The 21,152-nt window shown below is 39.0% G+C and overlaps 1 protein-coding gene across 1 annotated transcript in view; it reads right to left on the bottom strand.

Annotated features, from left to right (window-relative positions):
* Nucleotides 1-21,152, bottom strand: part of LOC140515231 (connector enhancer of kinase suppressor of ras 2-like) — a 570,766-nt gene that overhangs the window by 390,868 nt on the left and 158,746 nt on the right. Inside the window, exon 2 of the mRNA XM_072625828.1 lies at nt 16,130-16,293. Coding sequence (XP_072481929.1) covers nt 16,130-16,293 — 164 coding nt within the window. The remainder of the gene's footprint in view (nt 1-16,129; nt 16,294-21,152) is intronic.

Below are 21,152 nucleotides of genomic sequence, written 5' to 3'. Positions count from 1 at the left end.
TTGTTGGTAACTGGGTGCTCTCCCTCTTTTTAAAAAACTTTTCTAATGGTCTATCAATTTTAGTGTTATTTTTTTAAAAACTGATTTTATTTATTATTTTGAGTTTTCACTTTTTCTCTTCTCTTCATTTCTATTCTTGCTTTTATAATCTTTCTTTGCTACCTTTCCTATCTATTACTGCCTTGTTCTTTTCTAGGTACAAACTTCATTGATTTCTTCTTCTCCCTTTCTTTCTTACTCCAATGAATCTCTGATCTCCGTGATTTGAGAACTCCCTCCAGTGATGAAAATTTCAATTCAGCTATGCCTTCCCATATTATAAAACTTATGCCTTTCTATACTGTAAAACTCTTGTTCATGTCCTCCTAAAAGTTCAGTACAAGAGATCTAGCAAAAGTACGGAGGACCTCACTCGTATTCTCTTGACACCACCAAGATATCAATGGAGCTCTCAAGCAGTCCATCAGCTATGCCTCAATGTTGCCATATGAAATGCCCATATCTTCTGATAATTTGTTTCTTTGATGACATCTTTTATCCAGTTTTGTCAGTGTAATTCTTTATTAGTGATGTGTTGAGGTTTGTTCATACACAGTGCATTCCTCTCCATTGTCTGTTAAATTCAGTTCTTCAGAGACAACAGAAGCACCATAAATTGGCCTCTAAAGAACAGCTTTGATTGTGTCCAATAGATTTTTAAATGTGCCATTATTGTTATCATTGTCTTTTAATTATTGCATTATTATTTTTCTAATTTCTTCTCCAATCATTGTTTAACCCATTGTTTTCCAGTTTCCGCATTTTTATTACTTTTTCTAATGCTACTTTTTTTTATTCTAATTTTATTTCATCATGGTCTGGAAATACATGTTGTGCCTTCATTGCTATAGAAACGAGAGGTTCAAGAAGATGCTATCCCAAAGACCACCAGTTGTTAATGTCTTTGAATTTTCATATCTGGGAATGTTTAGGGGGATTTTTGAGAGATGAAGGCCAGAATGAGTTAGTTGGAGAAGTAAAGAATTTGAGAGTTCATACTTCATCTTGGGACCATGTGGGCATACACATAGGTTGGCCAGCACCATGCTGGATTTCTGGGTGCTTGCTTCCCTGTCCTTTCTTTCTAAGACATTAACTCAGCTACCACCATTGCTGCTGCTTCTGTTTGTGTGCTGGGGAGATGAAAATAGGACCTGAAGAACTTCCAAGAGACTCCCAAGAACAATGGCCAGAAAGTTATAGATAGCAATCATACTAATCACAAGACATTTTCCTTTCTCTTCTCCCCCCTCCTCACCCCATTGACAGGGGTGCAAAGTGAAAATAGAAAGAATCCACCAGTCACTTTTTGAACAAAATCCCCAAATAACAACTCCCAGGAACATTATGGCCAAAATTCAGAACTTCTAGGGCAAAGAAAAAATACTGCCAGTAGCCAGAAAGAAAGAATTCACGTACCAAGAACCAAAGTCAAGAACACACAAGATTTAGCAGTCATGACTATAAAAAGAGTAGATACCTTGGAATACAATATTCCACAAGGCAAAAGATTATAAGTTTACAACCAAGTATAACTTATCCTACAAAACTAAATACAATCCTATGCAGGAGGAGCAAGGAATAGACCTTCAATAAAAGAGAGGGCTTCCAAGTATTCCTGAAGAAAAGACCAGAGTATAGAGAAGCTTTAAAATACAATCAGGAATCAAGACAAACAGAAGGCAAACAAAGCCAAATAGGAGAGCCACCATAAGGATGCAGACAAGAAGAAGCTGTTTACATTCTAATATGGGTAGGTGTGCCCCCCTGAGAATCCTATCATTATCACTGGTCATGAAGAGAGCTGAATAAGACATAGAGCCTGAGAGTGGGTCTTTTTATGGGAAAAGGGAAAAGGAAAGGGAAAGAAATACACTATGAGGGAAAAGAAGAGAGGCAAGGTAAGGAAAATTAACTCATTTAATTTGGGTAAATAAAAGACTACATAAACAAGGAGGAAGATGGATATGGGGAGGAGGCTACACTTGAACCTCACTTTGATTGGAATTAGTCAAAGGAAGGATGAATATAAACACACCCAAATGGTGCAGATACAGATTTTACCAAACAGAGAACCAAGAGGAAAGGGAGAGAAGGGATAAGGAGGAATAAGAGGGAGGGCAGATTAAGAGAAACACTAATTCAAAGCAAAACAAACTAATCATGGAGAGTGGATTTCATGGAGGGGTTTAAAGGGAAAGAATGGAAGGATAAGAACCTGTGACTGGGCTCTGACTGATAGAAAGAAGATAGGAAGGAGAGAAGTAGCTAGCATTAAGCTTAGAGCACTGGTGCTAAACAGTCCTTCTTCCTCACTACTATTTTCTTCTTTATAAAAAGAGGCAGAAAATTATTTTCAATGCCATGATCACCCATAATTCCAGAGGACACTTGATGAAACATGCTTCCAACTTCTGATAAAGAGATATGCTGATCAAGACATATTTTCACAGGGGAGAGGGCTGACAAGGCCATTATGGGAATTTGTTTTGCTTAATTATGCATACTTATAAGAGCTTAACCTTTATTTTTTAATGGGAAAAGGGGAAATGAGAGAAAGAAAAGGCGAGTTTTTACTCATTAAAAAATGAAAATAATTTTCAAAAGAAGAAGGTGTAGGTTGAATGCAGCCAAGATTAGGAGGGAAAGTCAGTTGGTGAGGGGGGGAGGGAAAGAGCACTGCATCAAGTTTATTTGATAGAGTTTTCATTTCCAAGATATATAAGGAAGAGATTCAAATTTATAAGAATAGTAGCCTTTCCTCAGCTGATATATGATCAATTTTCAAAGGAAGAAATCCAAATTATCAACAGCTACATGAAAAACATTAATCATTAGAGAAGTCCAAATGAAAGCAACTCCAATATTCCACCTCATACCTTCAAATGTGCAAAGTTGACAAAAATTGAAAATGACAAATGTTGAAGGTGCTGAAGGAAAGCAGGCACATTAATGCACTGCTGGTAGAGTTGTGAATTGGTCCAGCCGTTCTAAAAGTAATTTGGAACTATGCCCCAAAGTTACTAAACTGTGCATATCCTTTGACACAGGCCTCACTAATCCTTACTACTAGGCATATATCCAAAAAAGCTCAAAGAAAGAAGAAAAGGACCCATATGCAAACAAAACATTTATAACTGCTCTTTTTTAGTGGCAAAGAATTGAAAACTGAAGTGATGCTGAACAAATTATGGAATGAAATTATGAATTATTATTATTATTATGAATGGAATATCATTATACTATAGGAAATGACAAAAAATACAGTTTCAGAGAAACCCAAGAAAGCATTTATAGGGTGAGGAGAACTAGGGGAATTACGTATACAATAACAACAACATTTTAAAGACAAGAAACTTTGCAAATTTAAGAACTGTGATCAGTTCAATGACCAATCATGATTCCTGATGATGAAGGATGTTACCCACTTCCTGACAAAGGTGACAGACTCAGGATGCAGAAGAAGACATATATTTTTACATAGTCAATGTAGGAATTTATTGTACTTGACTATGCATATTTATTGTAAGGGATTTCCTTTTTCTTTTTCTTTTTTTTTCAGGGGTGAGAGGAGGTAGGGAGATAAAACAAATACTAATTAACTGAAAAAAAATAAAAGAAAATATATAAAAGTTGGACAATAAAACAATTTCCTTTTAAAAGTGAACCCATCACTTTCTCTCTGTAAACTTCGTTTCAACAAGTTTTTCTGCTATAGTACCCTAAAATGTTTGAACTGGTTCCACAATCGAATCAACTCCAAGGAGTCACTAAAGATTAATTTAATACTATATAATCCTTATGACACAAGAATTTAATTAAAGTGCACTGACATTTCGATGATTCCAAGAAACACAAATGAGATCACATTAATACAAATGGTATTTCTCTGAAGAATCTCCCAATTTTGTTACATATGGACTTCTTGGATGAGAAGTTTAACTTGGTAGTGGGTTTTTCTTAAGGATTCCACTAGATGTTGAAAGTCAACTAATCTCAACACAGTCCATAAAAATGTTCTTTTAATTTCTATTTACCTATAGAAATGGTTTAAGTTACAATGATCCATAGTGCATAGTGTAAAATGAACTTGAAGGTGTTCTTAGATCAGAAAGCAGTCATTTTCCTCTAAATATCCTATGGTACCTTAATGCCTGCCTCAAAAGAACAAACAGCAGATTCGTTATGCTTTAAAATCACTAAAATATACTTCAGACGGACTGTTGGGGATCAAGGTTTTATTTTGTTTTGGTTTGTTTTTTGAATATAGAAGATAAACTAATTTGAATAGCAGATTATTTTTAAAAATAGAATAAGACAACCTGAAGGAACCTCCAGATATCTTCTAGTCTACTGACCTAATCACTGATCCTCTAAACCAAGAGTGGGGATCCTACAGCCTTGAGGCCACATGTGGCTCTCTGGGTCCTCAAGTACAACTGGATTCTGTCAAAGGGCCATGTTTGAGTACGTAGAGGCCACATTTGGCCTCAGGGCTGCAAATTCCCCACCCCTGCTCTAAACAAATGGTTTTTGTTGACATGCTCAATGTCTCTACTTATCCAAACAGGGGATTAGAACAGAGACAGTCCGGAGTGTAAGGTGTTGGTAAAAACTAGTTAGTATCTATAAGGATATGGATCTTGACTGCTGGCAGGACAGTGGAAATGTTGTCCTAGAGTAGCTCGCAGCTCTAGTCTTAGTGGTCATCCCCCATCTAAGGATGTGTGTGTGTGTGTGTGTGTGTGTGTGTGTGTGTGTGTACATACACCCTGTCCTTAGACTACAGTCCCTGGGCTACTTGTATTAGATCAAAGAGCTGAATACTCTATGGGGAATCTTGACCACAAGTGAATGATATACAACAAATTCCACTAGGTATATTGATGGTACCAAGAAATTGAGTCCCAATGCCACCAGATCATTCTGCAAGAGTCTCTTTACTATGAACCTGGTTCCCTTAGGGTTAGTTAATGCCTTTTCAGTACTTTCCACCTTTTAGTGATTAAGAACAAACAGGCATTGTGATGGGGTGTTCAGGGTGGGGGAGGAAGGCAACCTGTGATATGATGTCCTTCCTGTAGTGTAGACATTGGCTGCTTTGGTTAGGGATGGCCCTCATCTAAAGAGACAGCAGTGCTACACAGGAATTCTCAAAAACAATTTGCAAACAAAATTTTTATTTCACTTTGAAAAAGTATATTCTATCAAAGTTTAGGAAGAATGGAGACATCACAGAATCTAATCTGAATAGGATACAAAAGCCCCAAGAAGACTCTAGGGGGTCACACAAGGGGTGTCTAAAGGGAGAAACATTTCTTTTACATTTACATTATGGAGAAGTTGGAGAGAAAAGTTGTGCTCCAGAAGGGGCTATCCAACCCATTACCAGACATGGCTCACACTTGAGGGGTGGCTCAGAAATCAAAGGAAAGCCATATTGTCCCCACTTTCTTTCCCACCAGCTAGTTCCATGTGCCTGAAATTCTCATCATTAGTCACCCTTTAGGTCTTTCAAAGGACCTCCAGTGAAATGTAAACTTGTGACCAGGAATATCACCTGTCTGAACAGATTCACTTATTAAATTATCTGGAAACAGGACAAGGGATGGGCACATTTTGACAAAGCAAGGAAGAGTCTAAAACCTGGTGGATTATTAGAAACAATACTATTCCACTGTCAGCATTTTTTTCCTCAAGTAGTTGTAGAGAATATCCCAACCCATATATATTGTCTACTGCAGCTCTAAAGGCAATCAATTCTTTTTAGTGTAAGTGGTATCAAGTTCCCACCAAAGCCCTATTATAATGCCCCATCACATCATGGAAATGACCCTGGGCATTCAAAGACTATGGCAGTGGATCACAAGCTCTGGCTTCAAGGATAATCCTGGCACCAGATTATCTACTGTTAGAGAACCATCCCAGCTAAGAATACTATTGTCCAGACTATGACATGCAGTTGGATGGGCAGCATATGGAATTAATCCATATCTCTTGGACAGGCACTGCAGGTGGACAGTGAGCTGGGCCCAGAAATGAATAGAAGGAGGAGAGCAGGCTGGGTTGCATTTGGGAAATCACACAGTACTCTCAATGAACCAGAGCTGCTCACAGCTGCAGAAATTCTTCTTTTTGACAGCAGTAGGCTCTCAGTGATATTCTATGACTGAGAATCATAGACCACCACAATCTCATAAGAATGAGAAGTGTGGGTGATTCAAGAGCAAACAGAGAGAAATAGGGTGGGTGTAAGGCAGCAGAATATTACTAACATTGACTTACATGCAGAAAGTGGTATAAATGGAATCATCAGGAACATACATGACAGAAAAGCAGATGGTAACCCTGAATGGTTCACAGAGAGCTTTAAAACATTTTTAAAATAGTATTGTTGGTGGACCTTCTATGGGGAATTTATGGAAAAAATAGAGACAAAAGTCACATGAGAGGAGAGAGCATCAATAGATTATGATTTGCACTGGGGGAAGTAGTACTCATACTATTGCTAAAATGATGGAACTGCCAAAGGAGTGAATTAAGCAGTGAAGACGTTAACAAGGTAATATGCAAGATGGAATGGAAATGATAGGCTCTCACTCTATTAAGAAGAGACTTCCCAAGATTACTGTGTTCACTTTATTTAGACAAGGGGCAAGAATTCCTTGGATGTATGTTTAGTGGTTTCAGCTGACTGAAGGTCAGGTCTAACTTAAAAAGGAAGAAAAATGACAAAGCTAGAAAGGGAAATGATTTTTAACTGATTAAAAAAAAACATCCACAGCTTTCAGCTCAGTAGATTAAAATTTCTATTAAAATCAGGCTTGTGTCTATGTGTGTACAACATAATAAATGAATCTTTATGTTAGACCTGGAGAATGAAGTGGTAAAAAATAGAGCCAAGAAGGATTTTCACAAGGGAAACAAACAATTAAGCAACTGTAATGCATCATTAATTAACAAAATTATGCCAACTCCTATAGGAGGAGATATGAAAAATGCTGGAGTTGGGTCATCACTGGTGACTACATTTTCTCATCTATGAACTGCCCGAGTTGAGTTTTGGGGACTGGATGCCCATGCTGTTCACTGGCCTGACATTGCTAAGTGACATGAAAAGGTCTTAGCATAGTCTACAGGGACAGTCCTTAGGGCAATGGATTGCTCGTACAACAACATACAAAGGATTTAAGTGCTTTGTGCTTCAGTTGAATCAGCTGTGAAATGGGGGCACAACATAGATGTGGGGGGAGTCCCCTCTTGTTTACTAGAAGAAGCATCATGTGGTGGTTTTGAAATGAGGAAGATCTCAAAGCTGACTTGATTATTGGGTCCGTGTGATCTGATCAAGTCATTTCCCATCTCTGGGCTTTCATTTCCTCTTCTGTAGGATGAGAGGGTATGAAGGGATGATCTCTGGGGGAATTTCTAGTTTTCAAACCTATAATTCTATAAATATTTGGGACTGAAACACAAGACTACAAATATATTGCTAGAACACTTTTGGTACTATCAGTCAGCTGTTACAAGGCAACAGTCAGAACCACAAGAATTATATTTATCTATATGGAGGAGTCAATCACTGAGGTAGATGTATTCATTTTTCAGAGGTATTATTGATAACATACTATAGACTCATCACTATGTTTGAATGTTTAGGAAGAGTAAAGCTGGATGCAATTTTATTCACATATCTGGTATAAAATATTTTGAAGCTAGGTTTAAAATCACCTTCATCTTAGACTCCCTCCCCCATGGCTCCCCCTCCCCCCCACAGCATTGCTGTTGCTCTGGGGCTCCTAGGAAACCTGCAGCACATCACATTTTAGCTACATAAATGGGGTGCATATCATGTTAACTACCCCCTTTGGTGATACTCCCAACTCCCAATTACTAATACACAAAATCACATTATCAAATCAAATCTAAAGGTCCATTATCACAGCAAATGAACCCAGTGATAAGGATGAGCAAGCAAAGACACAATTTTATTTTCCTTTAACATGGCAGTCTTCTATTTCAGAAAAACAAGTACCCAGTAGAGAACATTGGTAAAAAGAAACTAATATGTGAATCCACACAGCACAGTGTGGTTAGAGGCCTTGCTCAAATTCTGAAATTGCATCATTTTACATAATGAACCTATGGCCTCTCTATTATTAAGAATATAACACAGATACAGACTGTTAGGACTGGAAGGAACCTTAAAGATGATTTTAAAGGGAAGAGGTTGAAGATTCAATAGAATTCAACAAGATTTACTGAGCACCTACTGTGTGCCAGGCACTTGGAATACAAAGGCCCAAATCAAGTCTCTGCCCTCTCAGAGTTCCTATTCTACCAAGGAGTAAAGTGAAGGGAATTACCTTAAGGTCACACCACATCTATTTACTAAGAGACTGGTCCTGACTGAAACTCAAGAGAAGAGTTTGAAAGTCACATGTACATTTTGTTTAACAGATTGCTATGGCCCCTGATTTCCTCATAGAGCAGGTTAAGGCACTTGAGGAAAAGGATGATGAAGGTTACCTAGCAGTCACCCTACAATAAGACAGCACCCAGAGAACTCCTGCTTTTGAGGGGGACTACCAAGCTCACTGTATACTGCTATCGATCATCTCTTGAAAGCACATCAGAGCTTTCTGGGCTGCTGCTAACCTTTCCTTTTGGGCATCCATGATCTCATCAGCATGGGTACTGCCCCTACAGATAATAATCTGTATATTCTCTACTTCAGGTCAGCCTTTACCTGAAGAAATCCCACTCAGTAAACCTTCCAAAATTCTCACAAGCCTTCCTTGGTTAATGGGAAAAGACAATGGATAATGTAGAGGGCACCATGTAACAAGAGTTGCTGGGATATTAATTAGACAAAACCATTTAATTAATTCAAAGCAGATTAAAACATGACCTTTTGGGTATGGAGGATAGCTCTGGTTTCCTGGAACAATGTGCCTCAACCCAGGACCCAGGTTAGAGATTTTGGGGGTGATGGAGAATTGAGATTCTACTTATAGCCTAGATGATCCCTCTTTCCTTTGCTTTGCATTTAACTTCTGAGGAAACTATATCTTGTTCAAAGAGATTGTCTAAGAAGAGGAGGTGAGAAATGGAGAAATGGGATGATAGCTTGAGGGGATGGCAGTCTAGTAAAGGAGTTTGTTGTTGTTTTAAGGATGGAGGAAATTTGGGTACATTTGAAGACAATAGGAAAAGAACCAGTTCATAAGGAAAAGTTTAAGATTCAAGGGAGAGGGGGAATGATTATGATGAAATCTGTTGGAGAAGACAGGAGACAATGGAATCACAAGTATAAGGGAGAAGGTCCACCTTTTTGTTGGATACTAGGGGAAAAGAGAGAGTGGGAGGTGATATTAAGGGATTTTTATAAGGGAATGGAAAGAGTTTATGCAGGAGAAGAAAGAAATCATGTTAAATATCCTCAATTTTCCCAGTGAAGTGGTTACAGTCCCTGGCTGAGAAAGGGGAGGGGCATGACGAAAGGTTTGGAACATCTTCCATGGAAGTAAAACAGGGACTCAATCAGAGAAGAATAAAAAGACTGCCCTACTTCAGCTTGGTCAGAAAGAGGCAGATCACAATTTCTAATTGAAGAAATGGAACCTGGTGGGTATTAAAGAAATCTAATATATAACCTTCTCTACATGTATCTGAGGGGCAGTAAAGGAATTGGTCATGGCAGTCAAGGGCTGAAGAACTAGGAAGTTAGGCAGCCTGAAAGAGCCTCCAAGTCAGATGTTCTTAACCTTGTCTTCTGTGTCATGGACATTTTCAGGAGTTTGGTGAAGCCTATGGCTGTCTTCAGGAAGCTAGGTGACATAGTGGATAGAGCACTGGCCCTGGAGTCAAGAAGACTCATCTTTCTGAGATCAAATCTGACTTCAGAAGTATCTAGCCAAGTCACTTAACCCTGTTTGTCTCAGTTTCCTCATTTATAAAATGAGCTGGAGAAGGAAATGGCAAACCACTCCAGTATCTTTGATAAGAAAAACCCAAATAGAATCATGAAGAGTCAGACGTGACTGAAAACAACTAAACAGCAATGGGTCTTTTCTAAGAATCATGTTTTTAAATAAATAAAGGAAATGCTAAATTACCTAAGTTAGTGAAAATAAAGGTATATTTTTTCCTATCCAAGATCAAGGACCCCCCCCCCCCTTAAATCTATCCACATTGGAATCTGTGGACTCCAGATGATTAAGAATCCCTGCTCTAAGTGGCTATTAAAAAACTCTCTAGACAAAGAGTTGAAGAAGGGAGGAAGACACTGAGTAAGGAGGGAGAATGACCTGGGGGTCAGCATACAACTCTGAATTGGGTGAAAAAGTTTAATTCAGTGTACTTCAAAAGAGGAAAAATTGCTGAGTAAAGAGAATGTTTGGAAGTGACAGTGGGAAGCAAAAAGAATTCTGACTTCTCCACAACCATTGCATCAAAGAATATGAAAGAAATAGGAATGAAAGCCAGAGATTCAGTATCAGGAAAGAAGCAGTCTCAGTGAGGCCTAACAGGTTGGAGTGGGAAAAAAAGAGGTCCTGGAAGGAGAGAAGTTTTTCACCATCAGAGGGCACAGTGTTGCAATGGGACATTGGTAGGGTATGGTTGCCGGGGATGAGGATGAGATAACAGAAACAAGGAGACAAGGACAATTTTCTCCTAAATGGGTCATGACTGATATGTAGGGAGACAAACAAGAAAAGCTTTAGAGATAGCAGTGGGTGGCAAGTTAATAGAGAAGCTTCCATTCTTCAAGGGGTGTTGTGGACCAGCTTAGCGTCTGCTCTTTCACCTGGGTAGAGGGAGGCAAGGTGATGGAGGGGAGGGAGTGGCAGGCAGACAAATGTCTATACACACATGTGAAAAAGAAGGAAAATTAGAATGGTGAGCTCGAGATTCTAATACAAAGGGTCAAATTTGATCTCACAGATGTCACTAAGACTTGATGGGAGGAGACCTATGACACTGGACTATACCTCTGAAAGGGTATGCCTCATAGAAAAGGGATGGTATAGGCATGGGGTGAGGAAGGGCAGAGTGGAATTAGATTGTAGATGGAGAAATAAACGTATATGAGGAAATCCAGGGACCAGAGTTGGGGAGTATGATGGGAAAATGTTCAGGTGCTATTCAGTAGATTGTGATAAACAGGAGAAAATTGTCATCAAAGTTTACTACAGGCCATCTGGACAGAAAAAGTAAATAGATCAGAAGCCTAGCAAAGAGTCATGATATAGTAGTGATGAGAGACTTCAATTTTCCAGACATATACTAGCTCTCTCTGTCTCTCTCTGTCTCTCTCTGTCTCTGTCTCTGTCTCTCTGTCTCTCTCTGCCAAAAGCAGAACATTTAATAACTTCTTAACTAGCTTAAATGATAATTTTATCCTTCAAAATGTGGGGAAAGAAATGAAAATAGTCTAGATCAGACTCTCACCAATAAAGAAGAACCAGTTATTAGTACAGAAATAATGGAGAAGTGACCACTTCAAGAGATTTCAAAGGGTTCAGAGAAGTGAACTCATGGACGGTAATTCTCTATGGAAAGTCAGCCCAAGACATATGAGAAATTCTCAAGAATGAAATTCTTAAGGCAAAAAGAGAAATGATTCTGATGAAAAGTCACTGTCTGTGACCTCTGAAAGATAATATAAAATGTTCTGTAGGATTAAAGATAAATGTACTGACATTCAAAACAAGGAAGAGAACAGTCTGCAAACTATAGGCCAAACTTAGGCTTGGACTCGTCAAGGCCAAATTCTGACAAAATTTTAGAATGTGTTAGTAAAAGGCTGGTCATTGAACATCAAGAGAAGGGAGCAGTGACCCTGTGTCCTCCTGATGCCATAGCTTCCCTGGCTCCCCTTCCCAGTACTGGTGGCACGTTGACTCCTAGCCTCAGATTCACCAGTTGTGGTGAGACCATTGAAATACCCCTAGCACCTCATTGCCACTTCTTGGCTCTCCCTCTCTCACCATCACACTGGAATGTTTCCTCCTTTGAGGTTCACTCAATCCATATCCACCAGCCAATGAAGATTCCTTGTAACCACTGTCTACTGACCTCTGGAACATTCCCCTTCTTTCCTCAATGAAGTCAGTACCTAGCTCACAGTCTTTCCTCCACAATTCTTACCCTCATACCCTCAACACATATAATGATGCTCCTTTTCAAGCACTTTAACCTCAGTTTCTCAGCTTACTCATTTCCCATGACCTAAGTTACACCTGGAGACGATCATGCCCTCAGTCTTGCAATCATCCCCAAATTCAGCACTTCCACCTCCCCTTACCTGGACATAATCTGTGGGCATTGCACCTCTCCCTGTCCCTGGCAACCCCTGAGTCTCTTCTTGATTCTCACCGTATCCTGCAATGCCCCCAGTTCATCAGTTCTCTTGCAGGCCATCAACCCTCACTGGCTCCATTCTCCTTGCTTTGTCATCTTGACTCCTTAGTGAACCAATTCATCTCTCCATTGTCCTCTTTTCTGAAATTCCTTGCCTCCTTAGACCACTAGTTTTGCATTACCAATTCTCAGCCTTGTTTTACTCCTACTATCTACTGCCTTCACTCCTACTGATGTCTGTTGAACAAAGCTGCAGAGAATCATGAAACCATGTTGACTGGGGCCACTACAACTTTATGTTACATAATCTCAGCTGATTCACTTAACTGATATCCCACTTAATGACAGTAGCATTTCCAAATGTTTCCATATAGGTAGCATTTATTAAGCACCTACTAAGTGCCAGGCACTGGACTAAGTGCTTTACAATATTGTCTCATTTGATCCTCACAACCTCCTAGGAAGTAGGTACTATTATTATCCCCATTTTGCAGTTGAAGAAACTGAGGCAAACAGAGATGAAATGACTTGTCCAGGTTCACATAGCTAGTAAATGTCTGAGGATGGATTTGAACTTAGTTCTTCCTGACTCCAGACCCAGCAGTCTATCCATTTCACCACCTATCTTCCCTCTTCAACCTCCCATGGATCCCCAGTCTCTCAGCTGAGAAAGTTGGCTCATGTTTCACTGAAAACAATTAAGACCATTCTCCGAGAGCTTCCTCTTCTTCACCCCTCATCTCACATCATAAAGATGCCTTTCCTAACCAACTCATCCTTCACTCCTGCCTCACATGAAGAGGTGACTCTTTGCCTTGCCAAGGCTAACCTCCTCATGTCTAGAAGTAATCCCATTCAATACTGTCTTCTCCAACAGGTTGTCTCTACTGCCATCCTTACTGTCTAATCTTCAATCTCTCCTTGTCTACTAGCTGCTTCCTTACTACCTACAATCCCACCCATGTCTCCCCAGTCCTCAAACAAATCCTCATTTGACCTATCCATTCTAGATAACTATCATTCTATATCTCTCCTCATTTTCATGACTAAACTCCTCAAGAAGTCCATCTTTAATCAGTGCCTCCACTTTCTTTCCTCTTGCTCCCTACTTAACTCTCTGCAGTTTGGCTTCTGACCTCATCATGAAACTACTCTCTCAAAAGTTACCAATGATTTGACCTCTCTGTTGCCATATCTGATAGCCTTTTCTGCAGCGTTTTACACTGTCGATCATTTTCTTCTCTTAAATATTCTCTTTTCTCTAGGTTTTCAGGACACTATACCATCCAGGTTCTCCTCTACTGTTCTAACTACTCCTTTTCAGCCTCTTTTACTGGCCATGCCCACAAATAGTGGGTATCACCCAAGGCTCTGTCCTCTTCTCTTCTCCTTCTATGCTATTAAATTTGATGATCTCATAATCTCCCATGGATTCAACTATCATCTCTAAGCAGGGTATTCTCAGATCTACCCATACATCTCAAACTTTCTCTTCACCAATAGTCTCTCATCTCCACCTGCCAATCAGACATGTCGAACTAGATTTCTCATAGATATCTTGAACTCAACATGTCCAAAAGTGAACTCATTATCTTTCCCCAAACCCCTCTCTTTCTCTTTCTTTTTCCTGGCATTCAGGCTCACAACCTAGGTGTCATCCTCAACCTCTCATTCTCTCTCACCTTTCTTATCTACTCCATTATCAAGTGCTATCTACTCTACTTTTGTAACATTATTCATATACTACCATTCCCCTCTTCTGATACTACCACTACCCTGGTTCATGTCCTCATCACCTCATGCCTTGACTATTCCAGTGGCCTGCTGGTTGATCTTTCTGCCCTAACTTTCTCCCCACTCTAGACCTTCCTACACTCAGCTGCCAAAGGGAGCTCCTGAAAGTACAGGTCTGGCCATGACTCTCTCTAATCAATGAACTCTAGTTGCTCCCTAGCACTTTTGGAATCAAACATAAGATTCCCTATTTGGCTTACAAAGTCCTTCAAACCTAACCTCTTCTTACCTTTCCAGTCTCTTTAGCATCTTACTCCTTTCCATGTACTCTGTGATCCAATGCTAGCAGCCTCCTTGCTGTTCCTTACTCATAACCCTCTGTCTCCCAACTCAATGTATTTTTATTGACTGTGCCCTATGCCTGCAATTGTCTCCCTCCTTATCTCCATCTTGTAGTTTCCTACAGGTCTCAGCTAACATCCCACCTTCCATAAGTGGGCTTTCTTGGTCACCCTTAATGCTAGTACCCTTCTCTCTTTGATTATCTCCAAGTTATCATGTGTTCCTGTATCTTATTTGTACAAAGCTGTTTGCATGTTGTCTCCTTCATTACACTGTGAGCTCCTTGACAGCAGGATCTGGGCTTTTTTGGGGGTGGTGGTGATGGAGGGAAATCTTTATTTGAATCCCTGGCATTTAGCACATAGTAGGTATCTAATAAATTTCTGTTAATTTGACTTGACTTGGTGGATTCCTCCTTACTGGAGGCCTTTAATCAAAAGCATTAGAATCAGGCTCCAACTTAATTTGCTAAGCTAATTACATGCTAGCTGCTTTGATGCTCTCTCCATATCAGCCAAACTGCCCTGCTTACTCTTACCATCTCTCATCTCCATATTTTTTCACAGGAGGCATTCCCTCCTCAACTTCACCTCTTAGAATTCTTATCTTCTTGTAAAGCTCAACTCAAATGGTATGTATCTCAGTAAGCAAATCTTGATCCTCTCCCTGACTTACTTCAATTTCTAGTGCCCTCCCAGTCCTCAAATTAATTTGTTTACATTTTGTATTTAATGTCTATTTTTATGCTGTTTCCAGTCTGCCCTCTCCAATAGAATGTGGGCTCATAGAGGGAAAGAACTGATTGATTTCTGTCTCTGTATTCCCAGCAGTGTCTGGCACATATTAGGCACAGAAATGCTTACTGAATACACAAATGATCTTTTGTTGAATATGCTGAAAAGGAATACTGACCTAATTTGAAGGTAGGCTACATAGTCTCTGAATTTCCTTCTAACCTCAAGATTCTGTGATTCTATGAAATGATAAGTCTACAATTAAAAAAAAACTCTTTATTTAAATACCCCAAGTATTTAAACAAATATTTTAAATTTTAAACAAATATTTATACACGTTAAGTACTCAATTCATAAATGTCCTTTGGGTTCAAAGAAGAGGCTACTGAATGAGCCCCAACATAACAGGGGGAATCTATCCCTAGGGAGAGAGACAGTCAGTTGGAATCTCATGTCTAGTCCAAAAAAACTCCCTTCTCATCCTTTGATTCATAGGAAGCTTTAGTAGAGGTGGCAGCCTCTCTCACCTCCACTTTCTATAATCCTCAGCTTTGATTTCACAGGGATTCTCAAGCTGATTTATGAGGCCACTCTTGCAATCAATTGCTGCAAGGCAGCAGCTTTAGACAGGCCATGTCTAAGTTCCTTCCAAAAAACTCCTGTACATCTTGTCCTTGTACACCCTAGCTAGGACCTGAGACAGCAACTATACCCCAGAGCAATAAGGGTGGGGGTCACTCCCATTCTCAGACATGGCACTATGAAAAATGACCAGCCAACAATACCATCTGTGAATCTGAAAGGCAAAAATGCCCTGAGACTTAGTATAACAGACAGAAATATAGTTGTAACTTTGAAGTGATTTTTAAGTAGCTAACAAAACAAGAGATACAAGTAGGCCCATTTTTACTTACCAATATACTCAGTAAATCAACTGCTTCTAAAATTACTTCTTGGTGATCAGGAATGATCACTCCCAGATCCTCAAGTTCTTGATTTGTTATGTGCAGTAGCTGTTCTCCATTGACGTTTTCACCCTCAAAGTTATCAATGTATTGTTGGACACAGTCATCTAGACCTGGGAAAGACATGGAAAGCCAGAGAAAGAAGTCAAAGAAATTAGGGATTATACTTCCTAGGGAAAAAAAAAACATCCATTTAATTGAACAAGCAGGAAAACAGCTTGTGCTGCTAATACAAAGCTGCCCTTTTCAGTACTGATGTTACATTTGCCCCATATCCCAACAGCCTATCTCAAAGTCAGCATCCCTTTGTTCCTTAGTTCAAAAAGACCAGAGATGGGAAGAACTCAAAAACTGATTTGTAGATGCCTCCACCAATGATTGAGAAATTAAATAGAGGTGATATAGCAATAAGCTTGATGTTTATAATTAATTGCAGAGGTATAAGCTGGGCATTAGACAAATATTATAAGTATAAAAAATAGTGGTAACTAAAAATCTGCCTTCATTGTACATTAATAATATAGTTAATATGTTCAGGTCAGTGACGCTGTCTTCAATCACATTGCAATATGGCAGTCATTTGAGCATCACATCTCATACCATGGCTAAACGGTATCAGCAAAGCTGACAGGCATCTTTCACCAGCAAGCTAGAATAATAGGTTTGTGTTGTTACTTTTGTTTTAAATATAGTGGTTTATTTTACTTAAGGACGGCATATAGAGAACTGAATAGAGAACATAGAGAAATGAATGTACTAAGTACTGTAATGTACTGTGCTAAGGGAACAGGATCCAGACACAAGCAAGCAACTCAATCTCTGCTCTCAAGGAACTAACATTCAAATAGGGGCGAAGACAACTCATAACAGAAAACTAGAAGGGCGGGCAAGTACCTGAGATATTCAGGGATGGTGAGGAAATGCTGTGGAGGCCTTGATCAGGGCTAGATTAAAGCAGCAACAAAAGCTCATCAGTCAGAGCCTATGGTGGTTCAAGTTTATGATGGAATCCAAGTTTGAGGTGAGGATGATAACCCAATGAGATGGGTGCTTTGGAGATCAATCAAAGGCAGGAGGTTTTACCTCAAAAAAGTCACACCAGGGAAACAACTCATGAAGGACAAGAATTTTGATCGGTTTTTCTTTTGGGTTCCTGATTCAGAACTCCTTTCCATCCCCCATCTCACTCTCCAGATAAACATTCAGACTGAAGCAAAGCTGAAGTGCCCTCCCTCTCAATTTGCAGTTTTTCTGGTTCATTATTTCCCTGTGATAGGGGAGCTAAGTAAGAATTCTGGTTTAAGGAAACTTGTGCCAGACTACTTGGAGAAGCAAAAGCAGACAAGAGATGGTGAACAATGTTAACAGGGTACTTGGACACCTTTGCTTGCTTTGTCAACAAAAATGTGAACACAAATTTACCAGCATAATCTGCCTGGATAATTTACAACGTACTTTCTATATTTCATGACAATAATTAGGCATCATTCCACTTTCCGCACACAATAGTTTTTATACACTTCAGACTTTGCTCAGTGACTCCCCTTGAAATGTTGATGCCTTATCTAAAGTCATTTTAACCAGTCTCAACTCTTCATATATGTTTAGAAAAAGAGTCATAAAAGAAAGATATGCAAAGTAATTTATTGAAGCTAAATTTCTTGAACATTTCACGCACCCCAGGTTCCAACACTCTATTTTAAAAACTACAGCAGGTACTGACACCACCCAAACAGCAGGAGTAGGCTAAGAAATTGGGTTGTATAGATATTTAATAAAAGCATGCATGTACTGCACAGCACTGAATGCCTCAGCTATGGAGCTACCAAATACCATTTCTCTTTATCCTTTAGAAGCCCTCTCATGGAAAGGAAAAGGGGGAAAGGTAAAGAAAGAAGGGAGAAATAGGAAGGAGGGGAAAGAAGGAAGCAATCTTGTCTCCAAGAAAAAAAAGGGTTCAAATGTGCCAAAGCCTGTGAATTCAGCAGCCAATAACCAGCAGGTACCCAAAAGGAACAAGAATGCCATAGTATTACAGTCTTTGCCTTCATTCTTAGATGCCACTTTTGAATTCTTAATGCTCTAACATTGAGCAAGTTGCACTGAAAAAAAAGGGATTCCTGGCTAGAAGTCTGAAAGCACTGTTAATCAGACCTGGTCATTTCTTTAAAGTAGGATATGAAGGCTGGGCAGACTAAATGGGGGTGATGAATCAAGTCTACTGCAAATATCCCCAGAGATGTCCAGTGGGACTAAGAATTGATTAGAATTCAGTAGTCCATTAATCAGCATGTTCTTACAAAATTAGAGCATCAATTAAAGGCAGAAAACTCATTCTCATGATCTGGCACACAAATTTCCAGCTTTTTCTGCCATCTGTATTTTGATAGATTTTCTAGCAGAAAGAGATGTGATGCTCAAATGACTGCCATATTGCAATGTGATTGAAGACAGCGTCACTGACCTGAACATATTAACTATATTATTAATGTCTGCAGCTTTCCAACTGATTTCTATAGCATGTGAATAGACACAGATGTTGTCACTCTACTGCCTATCACTTGTTCCAGCCAAATTCTCCCTATAGGTTTTGGCAAGTTGTGAGAGTAGCTTTTGTGAGACATTGAACCTAAAGTGATCATCTCATTTTCAGGGTCTTCTTCAAAGATGTGGGGCAACAGTTTGGATATTTACTGTTATATCCTCAATATGTGTGAACTTTAAAGCAACACAATAGGGTGAGGATATATACTTTAAGAATAAATACAGAACAGAGATTTCTTTTAAGAAATCTTCCATGATGGCAGATTGGAAATGACCAATAAGACTCCAAGGAATCCTACTGTCTAGTAATCTATTCAATGTGCATGGCTCCTGCAACCATGCAACTGAGAGAGTGTGTACCTGGAAACAGCCGACTAAAGTGTGTGAGTGCTCACTCACACAAACCATCTATTTAGAGGGAAGCCACTGGGATATGGAAGACAGAATGGGTGCGAAAGGCTTGGGCCTCCATTTCCTCATCTGAAAAAATAGAAATTTGGACTAAATTAACTCTAAGGTCCTCTGTCACAATACTTTCTTGGTCTTTTGATCCAGAAACTACCAGATTTAATGTCAAAAGGAATTAGGTTCAAATCTAACTCCCACATTTACTACCTGTATGACTATGGACAATAAGGCAGAGAGGGAAGGGATTGTTTCCCTATCAGCACTTAGTGTAAGGACATGTACATAGTAGGTGTTGAATAAGAAAATTATTTTTTTCTCTGTTACAAAGAATACCTTACTAGGAGGGGAAAAAGGAGGACAATGATGTTCAGAGAACAAGATAAGGTAGAAATAAATACTTTTTTTAAAAAAAAAGTGGATAAGCCAGCAATTCTAAACATTTCAATTTTTCTGAAATCAAAATGTCAGATAATATTCAAGCAATCAACTAGGAAGTAAGGTTTGCCAGCATTATATATACCCTATGCATGTGTGTATATACGTATCTATGTACGTATGTATGTATATCTAGGCCCACAATTGAAAGAGAAAATTCAAAAGCTAAAAAGGAAAATCTCTAAATTAATTTTAAAGTCCATTCATTAGTTGAATTTCATCAAACAAGTGACCATAAGCATTTGGACTGAGAGTGTGCTTCAGAAAATCTCAGAAAAATCCAAAGTTATGGAGCCTAATCAGAGGAGAAAACTGCAAAATTCCAATCTGGAGCTAGTCAAGAACTTGCAAACTTTCACATGAAGCAACCAACAAACTCTAATTTAGATTAGATGTTACAGAACAAAGACAAGATGACAGTAAGTAAATCCAAAGTATTTTTTTATTTGAAAACATAGTAGTAAGATTGTGGAAATTAATTAATCTGAGGAAAAATGTATGATAGGACTTATTGCCAGAGTTTTCTACTAGAATGAAAATGTCTTCTATCCAAATGATAAGGTGCTGTTTGGGGGTGACTCTGAATTAGAGAGAAAGCAACTGTCAGGGTTCCATTTCTAAAGATTACAGTAGAACATAGAACACAAAATAATACTAATTCAAGTCCCATTTATACTTGCCATTGGAACATGTTATTTTTCTACAGCAGCAGATTTGCCTTTCTAATTTTGTAGTAAGTTAATATCAAAATTAGTCTATAGTCTGAAAATACACCAGTTTACAGGGGCCCTATCCTGGTTTGCTTTAAAAAATTTTCATGGATAATCCATAAAATAGCCTACATAGAGATAGCTGAGAGTCGACATATACAATATTAAATGTCACTGGTAAAAATTGAAGAAGATAAGATCCAATGTTACTGCAAGTCCAATTTCTATAATTCTGTTAATGCCATAATAGAGAGAACATTTTTACAAAAAAACAGGTTGTGAGACAAGGGACAAGTTTACCAAAAATGACTGTGAACTCTCTATCTGACGTTACATACAAACTGTCTGAAAGGAGTCTAGGAGATAGCATCACCTCCCCCACCACTATCCCTCAAATATACACCTGGGTTTGCTCTGGTTCTTCTTAAAGAGAATGGAAATGGGGGCATTTGATTGTTACCCATGTGTCTTCAGCATATTATATAACATGAGTATATTGATTCACCCTCCTCCCTAAGACCTGGCTCTATTTTTAAAGGTTTATCTTATTTTTAAATAGATAAAGAGTGCCCCTGTCAAAAAATAGGGAACATGTTACTAGTCCTTCCAGCCCCATGTGGCTATGGTTCTAAATGTTTCTCCATTGATTGGCAAAAGGAAAAAAAAATAGCTCACTTAGTTGTTCCTCTACAATGATTTGCCTGGAAGAGTAGCTTGCTGTATACTAATATGTGGTTGTTACTCTGAGAGTGTAGAAGCTCCAGCTTCAGTGAGTCAGACCTGGATCAGTTGGTTGGAATTTTCCACTCTGCCAGGTGTAGGCTCTAAACAAAGATTGGCAGGAACATAACTTTAGCCTGTCTGGAAAGAAATTG

This window comes from Notamacropus eugenii, chromosome X (genome assembly GCF_028372415.1).
Source record: "Notamacropus eugenii isolate mMacEug1 chromosome X, mMacEug1.pri_v2, whole genome shotgun sequence".
Taxonomy (NCBI): Eukaryota; Metazoa; Chordata; class Mammalia; order Diprotodontia; family Macropodidae; genus Notamacropus; species Notamacropus eugenii.
This window is presented reverse-complemented; position numbering and strand designations above follow the sequence as displayed.